The 19,050-nt window shown below is 40.4% G+C and overlaps 3 protein-coding genes across 6 annotated transcripts; 1 reads left to right on the top strand and 2 right to left on the bottom strand.

The window, feature by feature from the left end:
* Positions 1-343: 343 nt before the first annotated feature.
* LOC103722636 (putative proline transporter 2) lies at positions 344-8,247 on the bottom strand. 2 transcript variants are annotated; one of them, XM_039124131.2, is made up of 7 exons: positions 7,737-8,247; positions 6,241-6,465; positions 5,909-6,003; positions 4,743-4,932; positions 4,289-4,413; positions 1,349-1,564; positions 344-885 (listed from the first exon to the last, which is right to left on the bottom strand). In XM_039124131.2, the coding sequence occupies exons 1-7, from the start codon at positions 7,831-7,833 to the stop codon at positions 505-507; spliced, it is 1,329 nt and encodes a 442-aa protein (XP_038980059.1). In that variant the 5' UTR covers positions 7,834-8,247; the 3' UTR covers positions 344-504. The 2 variants fall into 2 exon arrangements, with proteins under 2 accessions (XP_038980059.1, XP_088558301.1); XM_088702175.2 differs by having other exon boundaries at positions 6,241-7,240; positions 7,737-7,962.
* A 2,723-nt stretch (positions 8,248-10,970) lies between these two features.
* Positions 10,971-13,003, top strand: LOC103722637 (tubulin beta-8 chain-like). Its single transcript, XM_008813259.6, has 3 exons — positions 10,971-11,460; positions 11,771-12,040; positions 12,129-13,003. The coding sequence occupies exons 1-3, from the start codon at positions 11,067-11,069 to the stop codon at positions 12,803-12,805; spliced, it is 1,341 nt and encodes a 446-aa protein (XP_008811481.1). The 5' UTR covers positions 10,971-11,066; the 3' UTR covers positions 12,806-13,003.
* A 978-nt stretch (positions 13,004-13,981) lies between these two features.
* PTAC13 (plastid transcriptionally active 13) lies at positions 13,982-18,666 on the bottom strand. 3 transcript variants are annotated; one of them, XR_606497.5, is made up of 5 exons: positions 18,169-18,666; positions 17,125-17,303; positions 15,133-15,466; positions 14,740-14,948; positions 13,982-14,454 (listed from the first exon to the last, which is right to left on the bottom strand). XR_606497.5 is itself a non-coding variant. In XM_008813261.5 (5 exons), the coding sequence occupies exons 1-4, from the start codon at positions 18,586-18,588 to the stop codon at positions 14,868-14,870; spliced, it is 1,014 nt and encodes a 337-aa protein (XP_008811483.1). In that variant the 5' UTR covers positions 18,589-18,666; the 3' UTR covers positions 13,982-14,454; positions 14,836-14,867. The 3 variants fall into 3 exon arrangements, 2 of the variants coding, with proteins under 2 accessions (XP_008811483.1, XP_008811482.1); XM_008813261.5 differs by having other exon boundaries at positions 14,836-14,948; XM_008813260.5 differs by lacking the exon at positions 13,982-14,454 and having other exon boundaries at positions 14,722-14,948.
* Positions 18,667-19,050: the final 384 nt, after the last annotated feature.

Raw genomic sequence — 19,050 nt, forward strand, 5'->3', positions numbered from 1 at the left:
TGGCTACAAGCCAAATAGAATATTCCAACTATTTCGACAGCATATGGATTGTCTTAGGGTGTTTCAAAAATTTTGGTGCTGGTGCAAGGAAAAGGATAAGTCGAAATAAATCATGTAGAGGTAAGTAAGCTAACTGTTAGTTAGTCGGTGCAAGAAATGCAAAATTAAAGTAAGATTTGCCAGCTAAATTAGCAAATATCATCTCATTCAATATAATTGAACCAAACGTGTGATCATGGAACTACAACTAAAACACTTCATCAGCTTTAGCAATTTATAGTCTAAAAACAAAAAGCAGAACCAGTTTATTTGCAACTCATACCCACATATGTAACTAATCAGCTTGCAAACCATTACGTGGTTTATTATAATTTCCCATGTCCTCAGACACGAGAACGTACAAAGCTTACATCACTCCTATACTCAAAAGCTCAGAAATACAAACACACTGACAGCAAAAAACCACTTGGTGAATGAAGCTACAGAAAATTTATCAAGAAATCTTTATAGATCAGCAAAAAGACGATAGGTTCTGGAGTCGACAACAATAAGCTTCAGACCTGCAATGGCAGCAGCCAATGCTAAGCAGCTGAACCCGACAACATTCAACCAATGCCAGGCCTTCTGGGATGCTGGCAACTTGTTCTTCCTTGCTTTCAAGTACATATGATTTGCCAGAACAAATGTAAGGGGGAAAACACTCAAGGCCCCTGTCAGGGTCATAAAGTCTCCAAGGAATGGTAGCAAAGCCGCCACAAACGTGTTTATAGTAAGGTAGCCTCCTCTTACAAGGACTCTAAATGAAATGTTGTCAAAGGAGAAAGCACTCCCTTTTCCTCTCCCATACTTTGTATCCAAGTACTCATACATTGGACTTGCAAATATCTGCCACAAATAAAGGACAAGTGTTAATAAAATGATAGCTATCCGAGAGTCAGTTATACACACAAAACAATGAAATAATATGAAAACATATTTTATTTTATTTGAATGTTAAATACTGTTTTTGTGGCATTAAAATATGACTGGTCTCTATCATGATGACAACAAAAAGATTGACGAGAATCACGTAATTAAATTTCTATAACAATACCAGCAAAGATCCGGTCTCCAGGATTCAATAATACAAGGACAACAAGATTGGAACATAGAAGTCCAGATAGTTGACAGCAAGACTGATGAATTTTAGTGAATAGACAGCAGTAGTAGCCTATAAACTGATAAACTGCAGTCAATAATTTTCAAGTTGGTCTACTATCTTCTTGAATTGACTGGTAGATTTTCATTTGTTTCCTCAATTATCAGAAACTGAAACCAGAAAACTGATGGAAAGGATCAGGGAAAATACATGCAAAGCAATGACAGTCTGAAGGAAGGCTGCAATATTGGCCACCGCCTTCACCCAAGTTGGGCCTTTCACACTGTTGAGAAGATACGTTGATGTTGAAGAGCCATAGGCCCAGTATCCAGTAAAAGTAACAGCATACAATGGCAAGACACCAATAGTGAACTGAAGCCAAAGGGCTTTCTCCATGTTCTTGACGACAGGAGGTCTTATTGTTGCCTATAAACCAAAACAAAGGCATTAAGAATTTGTGGGAAACAAAACTTACCAGTGTGCAGTTTGAAATCTTATGTCTTAATTTTGTTTCAAAAACAGAAGAAAAAAAGATTCAGAAGAACAAACTTTTATTCTTTTCGACCAAAAAAGCAATACTGACATATTTGCCACTTCAGGGAAAGCAAAATTGTACAAAACATAAAGCTTAGAGAGAGAGAGAGAGAGAGGTGTTAGGATGCACTCGAGCGCACTTGATCCCAAATGTTTTCTAATAGAAATCAATGATCCACCACTCAAAATAAAAATTAGCATCGATCTATGATGTAATACCTAGAGACTAAAAATTATTTAGTTTGGAGATATCTTGCACAAGCACAAAATGAATAGTAGTAATATAGCTAGTGAGCCAAAGTATGTTATACACTACATAATTTGCAAATCCAAACAACCGATCTCGATCTAAATACTTTAAAACATATATAGACCAGATTTTAGCTAATCTGAATGCGTTTAGACTATAGATTAAATGAAGACATGGTATCATACCATTAAAATTGTTTGTTTTCATCAATTTGATACACAGGTAAAAGATCTTGAAACTATGTGATTTTTTTGTTCTTATGTATTTTATGCACCATAGATCATGTTTAACTATGTCAATTTTCATTTGGAAAGATCCATTGTAGATTTTCACTAGGAAGCACTTGGAGCCAAATTCACCTGAGTGCATCCTTGCCTAACACACACTACACATATATAGCTAATATACGGGCGCCCATACAACAAGCCAAACAATGGCGGTCCTATTTGGATGCTCAGGGAGCCCTACACTAATGATTTGAGCTATTGGATATAATCTACTATCTCCAAATTGCTTACTATTATCAAAAATTATAACATACTATGCATATAGTATTTAAAAAATATGCATTGTATGTTTTATTTAAACTATCCATTTTTGACTTTTTCTTTTGAGCCGAGCTCTCTTAAGCAGACTTGAAAACTACTACAGTGGTACACCCCTCAGAGATATAGGGACCACCATGCTTGTCCACTTTCTTGATAAAGGACTCGATGCATTTTCTCTTCCTTGCCATGGAGACTGAGACATATCAAAAAGATCTATGACTAAAAAGAGATTGGGATCATCCTGTGGTTACTGGATACATAAACGATGAATAAGCTATAGATCTCAAAATCATATAATCTTTTTAGTAGTAAGAAATTTAGAGATGGTAGATCACATCTAATAGCTCGGACAAGATCTGCTGAATTGATACCGGGGTCGGTATCTGCCAGCGACTGGTTCAGTATGATATGGATCTATACCATGCCGTTTCGAGATGTACTGGCACAGGAAGAGGGAGGAGGGGAGGAATAAGGAGAGAGAGGAAGAGAGAAGGGAAGGGAGGGAGGGAGAAAGAGAGAAAGATGAGGGATACCGGTGAAGACAGGTAGGCCACGAGGAAGGAGGTGAAGATGATGAGCCTTCTGGCGACGGCGATCTAGGGTTTCGCTCCAATTCTACTTTACTTCAAGGTTTACGAGAGGAATAGATAGTGGGGGAGAGAGGGAGGGGGAGGGAGGGAGAGAGAGAGGGAGAGGGAGGGAGTAAAGGAGGAAAGAGAGGGAGAGGGAGGGAGAGAGAGAGGGAGAGAGGAAGGGAGGCTTACTAGCGAAGGCAGGCAGGCCACAAGGAGGGAGGTGAAGATGACAAGCCTTCCGATGGCGACGATCTAGGGTTTCGCCCAAAACTCTTTTTCTCTTTTGCCTATGAATTAAAAAGTACCTGTGTACGACCAAGAAACCCTCGGCTTCTTCTCGGCCTCAAGGTATAGTAGAGGAAAGGATGGCAAGGAGAGAGAGACAGAGAGGGAGGCAGACGTCGAACAAAGGGATCAAGCGGCATCTGGCGGCAAAGTGAAGAGAGAGCCTCTAAGCTCTCGAACCATCCAAGGGCAAGATGGATTTATAACTGAACTGATCCGACTATTTGAATTGTTTTGATTTGGTGTCGGTTCGGTTTGCCACCGCCTAGTTCGGGTTGGTTTGGCAATCACTAAGCTTAGATCATCAGTGTCAGATCCCTAGTCATCTAGTCAAGAGCGACCTTATTTGGATTATTGCATGAGCGCCATATATTAGCTCTACTTTCATATACTCTCTCTCTGTGTGTGTGTGTGTGTGTGTGTGTGAGAGAGAGAGAGAGAGAGAGAGAGAGAGAGACTGAATACTACAACCTCTTATCATTAAGCCTCTTAGGAAGTTCGCCTTTACATAAGTATGGTGTAAGAGTTAGATGCAAATGTTTAACCATATAGCTAGCCTCAATACTTGACCATCTAGCTACATTTTTAACATCTCGGGGCTCTAAGGAAATTAAACTAATTTATTTAAACACATAAGAACTAAATAGACCATGAGAAGAGCTTGAATCCAACAACTAGTGGCATGCTTTCAGATATGCATATGTATACATATTTGCTATCTATTTTCATCATGTCCATTCCATTCGCCACATTAAGTTCTTAGAGAGCATGAGGCTGCAAAATAAAAAGCCCGCCCTTACTGGAGATCATTATAAATAAGAGTTGACCCATTTGCAATTTAAGGTTGTAATGTGAAACGCAAAATAGAAAGTCAAAGAGTTTCTACAACTGAGTGAATGTGAAGACTGAATTTCTGATACTCCTGTTATGGCCATAAGATGGATTTTGCCAAGTCTACCTGAATCTCTGGCAGCATTCCTGTATTGAATGCAAAAACAAGACTTGCAACAGCACCAACTGTACTGAAAATGTTACTAACATGAGACCCTGGAATGTTGTAATTCCGAGATGGAGTACTTATTCCTGTATTAAAAAATAATCATGTAAAATTCACAGTATTATTTTTCTTAGTGTCAGTTCTGCAGCTTGAAATAATTATAAACAACAAACTAATAGGGACAGAAAAGAAAAAAAAGAGAAGTTATCTAATTTGACAAGAAAATGTTTGAATATATATGTATAAATAATCCCTCAAAGATATATGTACAAATAAATGCACAGTGTTAAATGCATGAATAATTGTTTTCATGCTAAAATTAGAGTCCTGGTACTGTTTAGGAGAATGTCAATTGGTAGTCCAGAATTTAAGATCAGGCAGGATTTCAAGGCAAGTTTGATAGCTGGTTTAATACCATTCACAAGAGACATAACAAATGCCACAATAATAAATATGAGACCAAGAAAAGTTGAAACTCCCAGCCAAATCCTCAGAGCTGATAAGTGAGGTATCCCAAAGGCAAACAGAGCACATACGAAGCCAGCAATTGCTATACAGTAGGGAAGTTTCAAGGCATCATCATCCTTGTAGAGAACATATATAGCCTGCACAAAAATAAAATAGAGGTTAATTATAATTTCAGCAGGCAACAAAACTTGGATTTAAGGAGCATAAGTGGCTGTTTTCCTGATTCTTCAGTCTAATGATTGGAAGTGAGTTGATCATCAACATAACTGTTATCCCATTTGCCATAATCGCTTTATCAAGAGTATCTTAGGTGCTCATATTGCATAAGCTGATTTGAGAGTATGCAAATGATTTAAGATGACAAAAATAAGCATCTTATGAGTTCATGCTACTTCCATCAGGCAGACATTTGGCATCATCATCAAATACAGTAACTCATTTGGTCACATCACGTTGTTCATGGTGTTAAAATCTTGTTGAAACTGGTTATAGAATCAACTCAAAAGCTATAAATAATTCATGAGATCACTTCACCAAGTTCTTGGTGGTTGATATTCTATCTGATAGTGTTTTGAGAGATGCTTATGCTAGGGTGGATACTTCTAAATAAGTTAGAAACAAGTCCAACTAACTGGATGAGAGTGTAAGTCTGTGCTCCTATTATAGCCATTTCTCGCACTCTTAGATAGCTATTTGTCACATGAAGTAATTAATGGAGTTCAATTCATCATGATTGTGAAAAACATGACTACAGAGGTAGAAAATTTCCATGATGCCTGGAGTCACAGGGACCAAAAAAATTCTTAGAACTTTAATATATTTCGTAAAGTACACTTATACAAATAGTTCAAAATTACTCTAAATGTCTAGCTCTTGTTTTCCGCTGAATGTACCATATCGCTTTATCCTAAAGAAATAGATTGCCTGTGACCATCAATTGTAACCAAGAAAACTTGTGAAAACACGAGAAGCCAAAGTACAGCACTACAGCTTCTTTTTCAGCAGTAGCTTCTTAGTTAGGAATGTGATGTATCACTAAGAGAAAATAAGAGGAAGCAGAAAAGGATTACAAACTAATAATATTAAGGTGATTGTGGCCAGTATTTATCCTACCTTCAATGCCTGCCCAGCCAAAATGATATATCCAGTGTTGATCATGAACAGATTAACGTATTGTAAGGCCCATGTAAGAACATACATTTTTCTACCTGCAACGATCATAACAAAGAAAAGAATAATTTAAGGTTGAGAAAGTCAGTCCAACTTTATAGTGAAGGAAACATTAAAGTCAGAAAATTTTTGCTACATAAAAATGAAAGATCTCATCCAGGAGAAAAGTGTGAAAGAATGGAGCTGACTATGTCCCTTTGAAACTATGCACACCTTTCGAGCCAATCTCTTGCACGACAAAGATTATAATACAGATCATTAAAGACATAATTTACCATAGATATAACCAGCAAGATCTCTATATCTAATCCTTCTTTTACCACCAACTTCGTGAAGACGGGCAAGGAGAGTGTTAGCATACAAGGATATGGCAGCTGCCAAAATGAAACCAACTGTACCAACTACCCAGCCCAAAGGAACCATAGTTGATCCAGCATATCCCAAGACATAAGAACTGTTCACCCCTGTTGTGAGGACGAAACTAACTTGAAGCCAGTGATCTGGAAAACAAGAACATAAGAAAAATATGATGTATATCATTACCAACTTCAAATGGAGAGCCAAAGTAAAACTATAGAACTTGAAATAAAACTTTTAAAGTACAATCATGAGATGACACCAGCCGCTGGGAATAAAGTTATCGTAAGATACAGTAGATTGATGCAGTCATACACATCACGGTCATGGGAACCAGCATATTATAGATTATTGGAGCTGTTCTCGAGTTTAATAGAATATGAAATCAGTAGTCATTAACATTATATACATGCATATGTACATAGTCATTAACGATATATACATACATATGTACATGTACATGTATAATGATGTAGATGAAGTAATAGACCGCAACTTTAATGTGTGTTTGTGTGTGTGTTACACATACATATACAGATAAACACACACAGAGAGAGAGAGAGATCTACACATACCTATGCACCCTGCATAATAAAGAGGAATGTCTAAATTTGGCTTTAGCGTGTACCATAGCACTGATCCTTGTTCATGAAGCATTTTGAGTTATTTAATTTGATGCCAAGGAGAAACTTTAAGAATCACTTAGGATGAAGGAATCTTTTTCTGATGAAGGGACGGCAGAGCCACCCATTTTATTAAAAAATTAAAAAATCAATAAGATACTTGTATTAGCATTCTGTGAAGAGCCAAAACTTCATTGGCTACAACTCCAAAATATCATGCCAGTACGCATACGCCTTCAAACTGCTAAATTGCATTGTTCGCAGCAGCACAAAGAGCCATTTCCAATTCTCATTCCTGCATGAATCGTTGTCAACCAAAAACTGTCCTATTCAGAATTTAGGAGATTACAGTAAAATTTGAGACGGGGGTCATGTTGCGTAGGTGGTGTTTCAAAATAGTAAGATTACAGAAACTCCAGAGGAATTCAGTGAAAACAAAGAATGCAGAGTCAAAGTAAGATTATAGAAGCTCTGGAGAAATTCAATCGAAACCAGGAAGGCAGAGGATGAAAAGTGCATTGTGCTTTAATAAGAACATCTCCTCCAGAGATACAACCCAAAGGAGGGGTTGTGTTCAAACAGCATGCCTCCAATTTCTAGAGCATTAGCATTCCCACTGGTGTATGTTTTAATTTTGTCTTCTTTTCTGAAAGAAGGAAAGGGAATAGAAGATTCCAGCCGCCAGTTCATAAAAATAATAGTATAAAAATTGTCATATTTATGTCATCAAACCAGCCAGCCTTACGGGATATTGATAACAGATCAAGAATTACAAGAAGGAAGAAAGATACCGTGGCTTATCTGGTGAGCAGTGTCATCCGACGCGTCAAGCTCCGGTCCCTCATCGACCCGGGCCTTCTCCTCCCCGACCTCCATTGCTGTCGCCATCGACTCCTCCTCTCCGCCCGCACTTCAACCGCAAACTGGTGGTTGTCTCTTTGTCGGTGGTGAATGTAGGGAGGAATGAGGAGGAGGAGGAGGAAGCGACGTGGTCCTTCTCCAGCCTCAACGCCGCCCGTATCGGTGGTCGCCCTCGGAGCCTCGTTATCTATAGATGGACAGAAATGCGGCTTCGAAAGCAAAGGCATCAGGAAACGAATATTGCCCACTACTCACGGACAGAACAAAGAAAGAAGAAAGAAGGAAAATTCAATCTAATCTTTGAGCGGAGGAGGTCTTTTTTATGTGGGGGAGAGAGGTTCGGCATAAAGATAAAGAGGCAAAAGAATAAAGGCCAGTGGCTTTGCGAATCGGCCCCCGCTCCCGGTGCGTTGATGAGATGGCTACCACTTCTTCCAAGATGCTGATTAGGGCCAGTTTGATTCTTTTTTATAAAAAAAATATGGAATCCACAGCAAAAAAATAGTTATTCTATTTTTATTTTTATTTTTTAATAATTTTATTATTGCTAGAAAAATAAAAGTAAAAAAATATTTTTAGTTATAAAAATATATTTTTATTTTTCGCCTTCTATTTTCTTTTCTTCCATCCAATCTCACTCTCGGCTTGTCTCTTTCGCCCAACCACTCTCAGCCCTCTCTTTCGCCCAACTATACCTCTTCACCCGACATAGAGCTCTCTCATCTTCAACCATGATGCCGACCCCATCCCCTCTCCCTCTTTATCATCATCAGCCATGTTGTCGGCCTTTATTGTAAAAAAATTTAAAAAATAGCAAATCAAATATATTTTCTATTGTCATTAATTTAAAAAAATAAAAATAAATTTAATGTTTTCAAATTCTTTTTAAAAAGAATAGTGACAAGGAGGCCAAACACAACCTAATATATGACTATATGAATCGGGTTTATCTTCATAATTACCATTTGGTTTGGGTGTGCCATTAGGGTTGGAAATGAGCTCAGGCCAGCCCAAAATCCATTGGGTCAGGTCGGGCTAACTCATTGACTCGAAAGAGTTTAGACCAGATTTGAGCTTAAATGTAAAGCTTATTTATTTTTTGAGCCAAGCTCGAGTATGTTATTGGCCCAGTTTGCGCCTAACACGAGCCCAAGCCCGAACAAAGCCTACAATGGGGCTCAAATTTAGGCCTGAATTAAAAAAAAAATTATGTTGTTATTTAGTAAGATAGTGAGAAAATAAATGATAAAATAAAATAAGTTTAACTGAGAATAATGTATCATGTATCATTTATTTGTATTATCGTAGAGAACTTAATTTTTAACTAGCTCATTTACTTATGAAGTAATATAATGAAATATTAAAGTTCGATCGAATTTGTGTCAGACATATTTTTGGCCCAAATAGGTAATTCAAATTGGGTTCATGCCAGGCTTCGACTTGGATTATTCAAAAATTTTTGGGTCTAAAATTCTGGCTAGGTTCAGGTAGGGGCATGGCTTGGCTCAGCCTACTTCCAACCCTATACAAGAATGAAGGAAAGGGTTTAGATTGTGTCTTTTGTGGGAAAGAATAATTGATTTTTTTTTTGTCGGCCTTGGATTGCACCTGACACATATCTCAAAGCACTCCAAACTTACATTTATCCCTCTGCACAGATGTCGAAGTGGTCTTGAGAGAAAATTGCCTAACTTTAAAAGAAAAATTATAGCAATAACCCTTCAACTTTTAGCAAAAAAAAAAAACACTTCAACCTCAAAACTTTTATTTTTTCATTAGACCGCAAAACTTAATTTTTTGTTGAGATATGGTGGACCCATAAACACGCGATTGTTACGTGATATAGAATCAGACCTTCAATTCTTTTAATTTCCTTCGAGGTCAGTTTTTTTGGACGGTAGGAAAGGAGATCACGAGGCGGTCATGTAACTCGTCCCCATTCTCTCTCTTTTTGAACTAGAGTTTTGGCTTCCATCTGTTGAGTCGGATGAAGATAGAGAGAAGGAGAGAGTCGAGGAAGAGAGAGGAATCTGAAAAATTCCATCCAAAGCTAGTACCCTTTGATGGCTTCAATCATGATCTCCGGCCCAAGCTCAGATCAAAGTTTCGATCAAAATCATTCCGTTTACCGCAACTGTGGATTGAAGAGGAAACGAGGGGATGTGGTTGGGCTGAGAGGCCTGGCCGGAATGGAGGACTGCATCTTTCCACGCATAACAAAGCCCGGACCTCAAGATAGCACTCGTTGCCACCTCTGCGTTATCCAAATTACCCGAGAAGATCTCCTCGAGTTGCGTTTCCGTGTCCTCACTCTACTCGTTGGAATTCCTCCAATCCTAACCCTTCTGAAGGACCCACATAAGCGTGCCACATGTATCGCAGGCACCTTCATGGTGCTCAAGGCTCGTATCGTCAGAGTTCCCTGCAATGGCGAATTTTTCTCTTCGTAGTTGGAGCATTCTGTTTGCAATGGTGGGTTGACAGTTTTTCTTGAATAAAGATCGAGGAAGATAGAGAACTGCTATCCCTAGCCACCATTGTCGTCATTCTAACAACAACTCCTCCCTCAACAAGTCTGTCCCTTAAATATGACTTGGACCAAGCTTGATCAAGCTCGGTTGCTTGAGCTCAATCACACGCCACTGGGTTGGGTTTGCCTAGCGTTCATGTGTCACACAATAATGGGTCAAAATATCTGATGTTACTTGATGCATTATTATTGGTAAATCAATATTTTTTTATTCTTAAAGTAAAAGAAATAATTTTTTTTTTTTAGACGCCTGCCATTTCTCTTCGTAATTTCGTATAGACAAAACACATGTCAAATAATGGTTCGTGGCTGTTTTTAAATAGTGCAACAGGAAATGACGGTGAAACTGAGGTCATGCGCGGGCCTAGGGCCATTTTAGTCATTTAATTCGAGGATCCGTTAGAGTTGTCACCGTGGAGCGCGGTGTCCTGCATGCTGTATCCAGCTGTCCCAAGAATTCGAAATTTGAAATCCCCGTCGCTTTCGACCGTTGCTCTCCGAACCGTTTGAATCTCACCGCTCCATCCAGCTGGCCGTAGACATCCATTTCGAGCAGAATTTAGGGAAAAAAAAATAAAAAACAGGATACTAGCCGTTAGGGCTCCTCCTTATTTATACGCGAGCCCATCCTTGCCCTCTCTCCCCATTTCCCTTTCTTCTGGACCTTCCTCCTGCAATACGGCTGCTCCCCATATTCTTTCCTTCCTCGTGCCTGTTTCTTTGGTCGAAAATGCGCGAGATTCTTCACATCCAGGGAGGCCAGTGCGGCAACCAAATCGGTGCCAAGTTCTGGGAGGTGGTCTGTACCGAGCACGGCATCGACGCCACCGGAGGGTACCATGGCAGCTCCGATCTCCAGCTCGAGAGGGTCAATGTCTACTACAATGAGGCGAGCTGTGGGCGGTTCGTCCCTCGAGCCGTGCTCATGGATCTGGAGCCTGGCACAATGGACAGCATCCGGTCCGGGCCGTACGGCCAGATCTTCCGCCCCGACAACTTTGTCTTTGGGCAGTCTGGTGCGGGGAACAACTGGGCTAAGGGCCACTACACCGAAGGTGCCGAGCTGATTGATTCGGTGCTCGATGTGGTCCGCAAGGAAGCAGAGAATTGCGATTGCTTGCAGGGTATATCATCCTTTCCCCTGGAAAATATTTTTACGGTTATTTCCCCCTAATTTGTCATCCTTTTCCTTCTTCCCCCAATTTGGAATCGCTGCATTGGTCTTGATTTTTAGTTGATGGTCGTGTTGCAGTCACTTGATCATAAAATATTTTGAACATGCGACCTGTCGTATCCCAAGCAGTTTTGGAAGCTTTTTGGGTTCTAAATCTGGCGAATCTTTACTTTATGATTGGAAATTCTCACTATTTTGGCAGCTTTATACCGTCCTTTATTCATTTGTATAAAGCTTGCAATAACTCGGGAATTCTGCAGGTTTCCAGGTTTGCCACTCCCTGGGAGGGGGAACAGGGTCGGGCATGGGGACACTTCTGATATCTAAGATCAGGGAAGAGTACCCGGATCGAATGATGATGACCTTCTCCGTCTTCCCCTCTCCTAAGGTCTCCGACACCGTCGTCGAGCCCTACAACGCCACCCTATCTGTGCACCAGCTGGTGGAGAACGCTGATGAATGCATGGTCCTCGACAACGAAGCTCTCTACGACATCTGCTTCAGAACTCTCAAGCTCACGACCCCCAGCTGTAAGCCACCTGCTTCAACAACAACTTTGTGTGAATCTGGCACTTTCCTTTCATTCTGGACTGATCCCGTGATCTTTCTTTTGAGCAGTTGGAGACTTGAACCATCTGATCTCGGCAACCATGTCGGGAGTAACATGCTGCCTGAGGTTCCCTGGTCAGCTCAACTCCGACCTCCGAAAGCTGGCCGTCAACCTTATCCCCTTCCCACGGCTTCACTTCTTCATGGTGGGTTTTGCTCCGCTAACCTCCCGTGGGTCACAGCAGTACCGTGCTCTCACGGTCCCTGAGCTGACCCAGCAGATGTGGGATGCCAAGAACATGATGTGTGCCGCTGACCCACGCCATGGGAGGTACCTTACAGCATCGGCCATGTTTCGCGGTAAGATGAGCACAAAGGAAGTGGACGAGCAGATGATCAACGTGCAGAACAAGAACTCTTCCTACTTTGTGGAGTGGATCCCCAACAATGTGAAGTCCACCGTGTGTGATATTCCACCTACCGGCTTGAAGATGGCATCGACCTTTATTGGGAATTCAACATCGATTCAGGATATGTTCCGAAGGGTGAGCGAGCAATTCACTGCCATGTTCAGGAGGAAGGCTTTCTTGCACTGGTATACAGGGGAAGGGATGGACGAGATGGAGTTCACAGAGGCTGAGAGTAATATGAATGATCTGGTTTCGGAGTACCAGCAGTACCAAGATGCGACTGCTGATGAGGAGGAATACTATGAGGAGGAAGAAGAAGAGGGTCAGGAGATGTGATCGGGGCCCAACTGCTGGTTTCGGCGGACTGCAACTTCCAGTTGCCAGATTTAGACACCCAGATGGAAGGGCAACCGACTCTCTCTTTTCTTCTCCCCGTACGGATTTCTACGGTTGGGCTTCACTGCTGTTATAAACTGATGTTGAAAATATATATTGATTTTGAGATATGAATATTATTAATTTCTTGTGTGTCAAGATTGTGTCTTTGGCGCCATGTTTATGAAGGTATTTGCATGGAACATTTGTATTTGGGCCCTCCTTGGTCAAGCTAATTTGGTTTTTTTTTTTTTTTGCAAGTTTTTGCAAAAGACTAAATTGCAGTCCAAGTCCAAGTTCAAGTCCTAGGCCTTGTTTTGGAATGACGCTGCTCATGTACCTTGGGACGGCCCATGACATATTTACACCCATGCTTTTGGTGATACGGCACCCTTGCAATGACCATTCCGCAATAAGAAGAATGCAGTGTTATCAAAATTGTTTTCTACAAAACTTGCAGCACCACAACTTATATTACCAATGATTTTAATGTCATTCTCTGTTTATTGACATATGAAACAATTACACGGACAGATGGCCCTCTCTACATTCTAAATGTAATTTTCATGAACCCTGAGGCTTCCTAGGTATCTTCAGGGCATCTAGAGAGGCCCCTAAGTGGTCCTCAGATTTTGTGTTCTGTAGCTAATTCGTATTGGATATGATCATTTCATCAAGGCAAACACTGTAGGGTCGACACATTTAGTGCCCTAGGGTCCCCCTACTCTATTATTGGTGGGTTCTCCCATCAAATTCAACCTAAGAAAGAAATAGCATAGGAAATGTTTAGGGAAAATATGCAAGCAATGACCAGTGTTTGATCCAAAAGTAGGACTAGATAGACAGAATCCAAAAGAGACATCTGCCGCATAAGACAATAAGCTAAACTTCCGAAAACTATAACTTATTTTCTTTTGAGAGATTCGAATTGAACAAGCTGGGAAAAATTTTCCTACTCAGACAGAATAGTATTTCAGCTATTAAAGGGAACATGCAAAAGTATTCCGGATGTTCCATCTACCAGGCACATTTTCCTTGGCCCAGCAACTGTCCTTTTACTTCATATAGGACTCGTTACGCCCTTCCATCCACCATTTTCGATTTAGGATCTACAGAATACTGAATGTACACAAAATATCAAACAAAAAACATGATCTTTACTGTCAATCTTCTACATAATAAAACATATTCTTTGCTCCCTGTCATATTGGTGAGCTGAGAATTATATAGCTTCACCATTGCCTTCCTAGTTGCTGGGCTCATTGCTTTGAAAGAACTACCATATGAACATTTTGTTATGCAGAAGCAATGGATCATAGAATACAAAGTAATGAATGTAGTAGGCTAGCAACTCCATTCAAGTTGCCAACATTGTTTGGGACAAAAATCTGAATCATTCATTGACAGCCACCAACTTCTTTACGATAATTTATTATGATTAAACAACTCTCCATCCAACTTAAAACTTTGCAGGATTATCCAGTTGCCTGAGCCTGGTTGCCCATCACTGAATTCTAGCTGCCAAAATTAGTGGCTCCGCAATGTAAGTTCCATCCATGAAGAAAGTTGTTCTCCCATTGAAGTATGGCCAAAAGCTGAGGGAGCTTAGCCTGCTCAAGACCACAAAACCAAGCCAATTTAAGAAAAGCACAGAGCATCACTCAGCAACAAATTCGAGCAATTTTCTGCAATGAAATTGTTCATGTGATCATAGGGTCATAAATATTCATCCGTGCAAGTCGCAGAATATCTGAACTATGAAGTGAAGCATAACAAGTATTTCTTTTCCCAGCTGAAGTCTAGATTAAGGCCAATAGTTCAACAAATAAAGATGCATGTATTATGGCATGTAAATTATAACCAGACCACCAGTGATATCATAGACAAAGCAATACCTTGTTTTCAAATTACTTAAAACTTCATTCGTTTTTGGCTTTGTTTCCAGGTATCTAATTGGTACTTCCTATAGCATCATTAATGAAAATACATACATTGAGAGCTCAAAAGAAAGGTCCTATAACCGCTATGCAGTTTCTGCAACAATTTGATCAACTTCCAAATCCACAAAGGTCTCTTTGCCAAACAACATGAATCCAACAGTGGCCTGCAGGAAGAAAATGCTTCACAAGTTACATATGTTCAAGATAACAGCCCAAAATTATGATCATCCTTAAAATGGCCATCATGTCTTGGATCAACTGATTATCTTATTATTCAAGTCACTGAGTTATCATAATATATAAAAAATTTCAAGGTCAAGATAACATCCGCATATCATTCAGTGGTACCTTTCTGCTTTTATGGTCCAGCTCTTTCAGACGACCCGTGAATTCTGTAAAAGGCCCGGAAAGAACACGAACACCTACACCTGGGGCAAGATGCTTGGAATTCTCTCCATTTAACAGGTTAGCTGTAGAATGGTCTTTCTTTAAGCGGTTTCTATGCTTATCATCTGCTATAGATTTCAGACTGTTCCCAGAATCTAAGCATGAGCTGAGATTCCGTGTGCATTCTTCTTCTTCAAATGCTTGGTCAGATTTCTTTTGTTCTTCTTTAGCTTGTTGAAAGATTGCTTCCATCTCATTAAGTGAAACAGGCTTTGGCTTGTTAATCTGCCGTTTGCTGTGAAGTTGGAAAAAAGAGCAACCCAAAGAAAAGATGGCGCATTCAGAGTACTGAACAAAAGAATTCAGATGCCTAGCACATCCCATCACTTTGAACTTTTCATAACAAACCAAAGGCATTACATTGGAAAACTGGAGTAGTTCATCTATATTAAGAAACTGAAAGTTATGAACCAGCTTATGTCCATCCCCTAGCTAACCAGTTTGATTTAGAAATCCTTCAGCAGTAGGTGACAACTCAAAACAGGTTCTTGTGTGCCATGTGTCATGTATGCCAGACTTCATACCATGACATAAAGACAATAGCAGATTGATGCCCTTAAAAATGTAGATGACTAAATTCCTAGTTACTTGCGATGCTCTTCTTTGTAAAGCAAAAACAACCCTTTAATGCATTATTAAGCTTGTCGATTATGATCCAGAAACGACAGATGAGTGAGCTGTAACAGATATTTATAGCCCCCTAGGTCCTTTCTTGTGACATTTGGTATAAATAAGTGAACTGGAGCTGAAACCAAATGTTTAAAAAGCAAAAGAGACCAGGTAATTTAAGAACAAAATTGAAGAGCCTAGATGTTCTTAACTATTGATAAGTAGTGGTGTCATATCTAGTTGGGCATCATTCAAGAACAGGATACAGAGGGGTTTATCACCCATATCGTAAAACCAAACAAATAATATACAATTGGCAAAAGAAAAAATGATCTCAGCAAAAGCCTCATTGGAAACCAGCATTCGGTTCATCAACTACACAAGCATTAGAGATCAGGTCAAATTGTACTAATACAACAACCATTAGAAGTTTAGCACGATTAGGGAAAGAAGGCACTTCAAGTCTCTTGTCACCTGATCTCGCATAACAAAGAAGTAAAAACATACATGCCAATTCATGCAAACCAGAGGACAAATATCAGAGCCACATATAAATTAAGTCTTAAGGAGTATTTTTTATTTCCTATTGGTTACAAATGATGGCCAATCACAAGACTGGGTTGGGACTGATTTGATAATAGGCTAAACAGGAGAATGTTACAACAGATGATTAAACCGAGGCAGTTCCATGTTCTTTGTGGAAGCAAAATGCAAGTGAATAGGAAAAAATGTAGGTTACAGGAGATGAACCTAATAACTAATAGTTACTTGACAACTTTGAATATCTATTGAATCACATGCACCTGCATTGCATCCATACCTGTATGCCCACAAGCATAAAAAAATGGAGAAAGAATTGTATTTGATAATGGAGTACCATTGTGGAGTAAAAGAAAAAAGAAGTAATCTTATTTGACTACCACTTTGATTGAAAGATTAATAAGCAAACAATTCAGATATTAACAGGTGGCAGAAGCCAACCTAAAAATGATGCAAAAAGTTATTGATGGGTAGGATCGACATCTATATATGTTGTAAGTAAAAGAGAATCAAATAAGTCTTCTTGGCTTGTATTTGATAAATGTATTCTAGAATCATACTGCCTTTCCTACGATACAGTGTCACTTGGTCAATAGCTACTACATGCAACCATCATTTCAAAAACCAGAATAAACCCTACTTTAACCTGCAAATTTCAAAAAAAATAAAACAGAGTATGCTGAATGGTCAAAATGAATACTGTTCTGGGTAAAAGAACATTAGGTAGGGATGGATGCCACATACGTATTTCCAACTTTGGATCCTACAAAGCCTCCAATGCCACGGCATTCTCTAATAAAGTCATGAATCTCCTTGTTCAGTATACAGTACAGGAAGACACAACCAGGAAAAAGGGGCTTTGACTTTTCAGAGTAAGAGCCATTCTTTAATTTCTTTTTCTCCCTCACAGTTGGATAATAAACCTGGACAAAAATATACTTTCATGAGCATAATCTTTCCCCCCTATGTGTGTCAGAATGATGAGGATGAATCTAAGACCACTTTGTTATGTACTACATTTGTGTTACCACCAGATAAGAATTAACCATCCTACTACAAGTCTACATCATTATAACTTGCAAGCAATACTTGCAAAGCATAATATTTTTAAAAGCATGGACAAACCCAAAAGTTGCAACATATTCCAAATAGCATAATTGACGCTGCAAGTCTCCTATTCTAGCCTACGTTGTATTTTTTTTTTATTCTGAAGATTCCTCTTGATTAGTTATTTAACAGTTTCCTGCATGTATGAGAAGCCACATGAAGCTTAACAATTTCTTGGTCATGTTAGAGAGTTGCAGAGTGGGTGGAACTTGCAGCTTTTGTACTATTTCTTGGTCATGTTAGAAAGTTGTTAATCAATTGAGTTAGAGGAAATTATCACAACTACAAATTTCCAACAGACTAAGCATAACAGCATCAAGATCAATGCAAATGAAGCTGATGGCAGTGTTCTTAGTGAAAGGTTACAAAGACATCGTCCAATACAAGGATACAATGGTCATACAGTTGAAAGGTTTAGGACTTTTTTTTTGAAAATAAAAGGGAATGGTGGATCCTTGTTTGTTGGGAAAGTGTTAAAAGAAAATATCTATTGCCGTGAACATCTAAATGAGCCAGGAGTGTTACTTATATTGAATTTGGTTGAATTTATCCTCTCTTTATTCAGAGAAGACGCGGGGGGGGGGGGGGGGGGGGGCGGGGGGAGGTGTGGAGAGAGAGAGAGAAAGAGAGAGGGAGGGAGTTTGCTTATCTTAAGCTTTTTTTTTTCTATTATAAAGATACCTTGAACTCGAGATCCGGAAAACTCCTGGCGAGGGAGCCAGCGAGGCGGTCGACGGCCTCCTGACCAAGACTGGTGACCCGGGAGACGCGAAGGACCCACCACCGGGGGCCCAGCCGGGCGAGGTTGTCGAGGTTGAGCTCCTCCATCCAGGAGCCCCGCCTCTTCTTGGGCTTCTTGAGGAGCCTCTCCTCCACCTCCTCCCTCCAGTTGCCGCTCTCGGCCTTGCTCTCCCTCCGCTCCTTCCTCAGCTGCCTCCTCTCCCTCGCCGTCAGCTCACCGCCGCCCCCGCCCCCGCCGGCCGAGATCCCGGTGGCCGCCGACGCTCTCAAGGAGTACCGGGTGGTACCGCCGAGCGAGAGGGGGAGGCGAGGAGATGAGACCGGAGGTCGCCATTGGAGCAGGAGAAGGCCTTGCTGCATATCCCCTACCGATCCCAGCCCCGATCTTATCGCTGCTACCCACCTTTGCTTTAGCGCTTCCTCGTCATCTTGATTTCGATCTTGACCGTCCAAGTAGCTGCTGCAACGCGGGGGCGGGGGGATGGATCATGCTCAGGCAACCACCGTGTCAGTTTTTGTCCTCTAATGGGCCGTGTTGGACTGTAAGTAGCAGGCCCAACCAACTACAGCCCATCATCCAAATCGAGATGAAGTGATCGAAATAGAGGATCGTGATCGCGATCCTCTACTTCTTCTCCCTACTCTTCAGTTGAGCGGATAGGCCACAACAACTATCGTTACTGTAGATTCTACAGATGTTCGAACGGCTGCCAGCCGTTGGGTTGCACTCAACCACCGCAAGAACAACCACCGCAAGAATTACGAGCGGATGCAACAACCTCAAGTCTATCCCCTATCCAAAACCCTTTAAATACTTGAGTT

This window comes from Phoenix dactylifera, chromosome 8 (genome assembly GCF_051530095.1).
Source record: "Phoenix dactylifera cultivar Ajwa chromosome 8, Ajwa_hap1_PhDact_Kaust_v1.1, whole genome shotgun sequence".
NCBI lineage: Eukaryota > Viridiplantae > Streptophyta > Magnoliopsida > Arecales > Arecaceae > Phoenix > Phoenix dactylifera.

Excerpts from the sequence above, each read along its gene's own strand:
- LOC103722636 (XM_039124131.2), bottom strand. The coding sequence starts at position 7,833 with ATGGCGACAGCAATGGAGGTCGGGGAGGAGAAGGCCCGGGTCGATGAG. Across the intron at positions 6,466-7,736 it reads TGCTCACCAGATAAGCCACG|ATCACTGGCTTCAAGTTAGT; the intron begins GTATCTTTCTTC and ends CTTGTTTTCCAG. Across the intron at positions 1,565-4,288 it reads GAATGCTGCCAGAGATTCAG|GCAACAATAAGACCTCCTGT; the intron begins GTAGACTTGGCA and ends TTTGGTTTATAG.
- LOC103722637 (XM_008813259.6), top strand. The coding sequence starts at position 11,067 with ATGCGCGAGATTCTTCACATCCAGGGAGGCCAGTGCGGCAACCAAATC. Across the intron at positions 11,461-11,770 it reads GAATTGCGATTGCTTGCAGG|GTTTCCAGGTTTGCCACTCC; the intron begins GTATATCATCCT and ends GGAATTCTGCAG. Across the intron at positions 12,041-12,128 it reads CAAGCTCACGACCCCCAGCT|TTGGAGACTTGAACCATCTG; the intron begins GTAAGCCACCTG and ends TCTTTTGAGCAG.
- PTAC13 (XM_008813261.5), bottom strand. The coding sequence starts at position 18,588 with ATGCAGCAAGGCCTTCTCCTGCTCCAATGGCGACCTCCGGTCTCATCT. Across the intron at positions 17,304-18,168 it reads TTCCGGATCTCGAGTTCAAG|GTTTATTATCCAACTGTGAG; the intron begins GTATCTTTATAA and ends ATTTTTGTCCAG. Across the intron at positions 15,467-17,124 it reads GGATCCAAAGTTGGAAATAC|CAAACGGCAGATTAACAAGC; the intron begins GTATGTGGCATC and ends CCAACTTCACAG.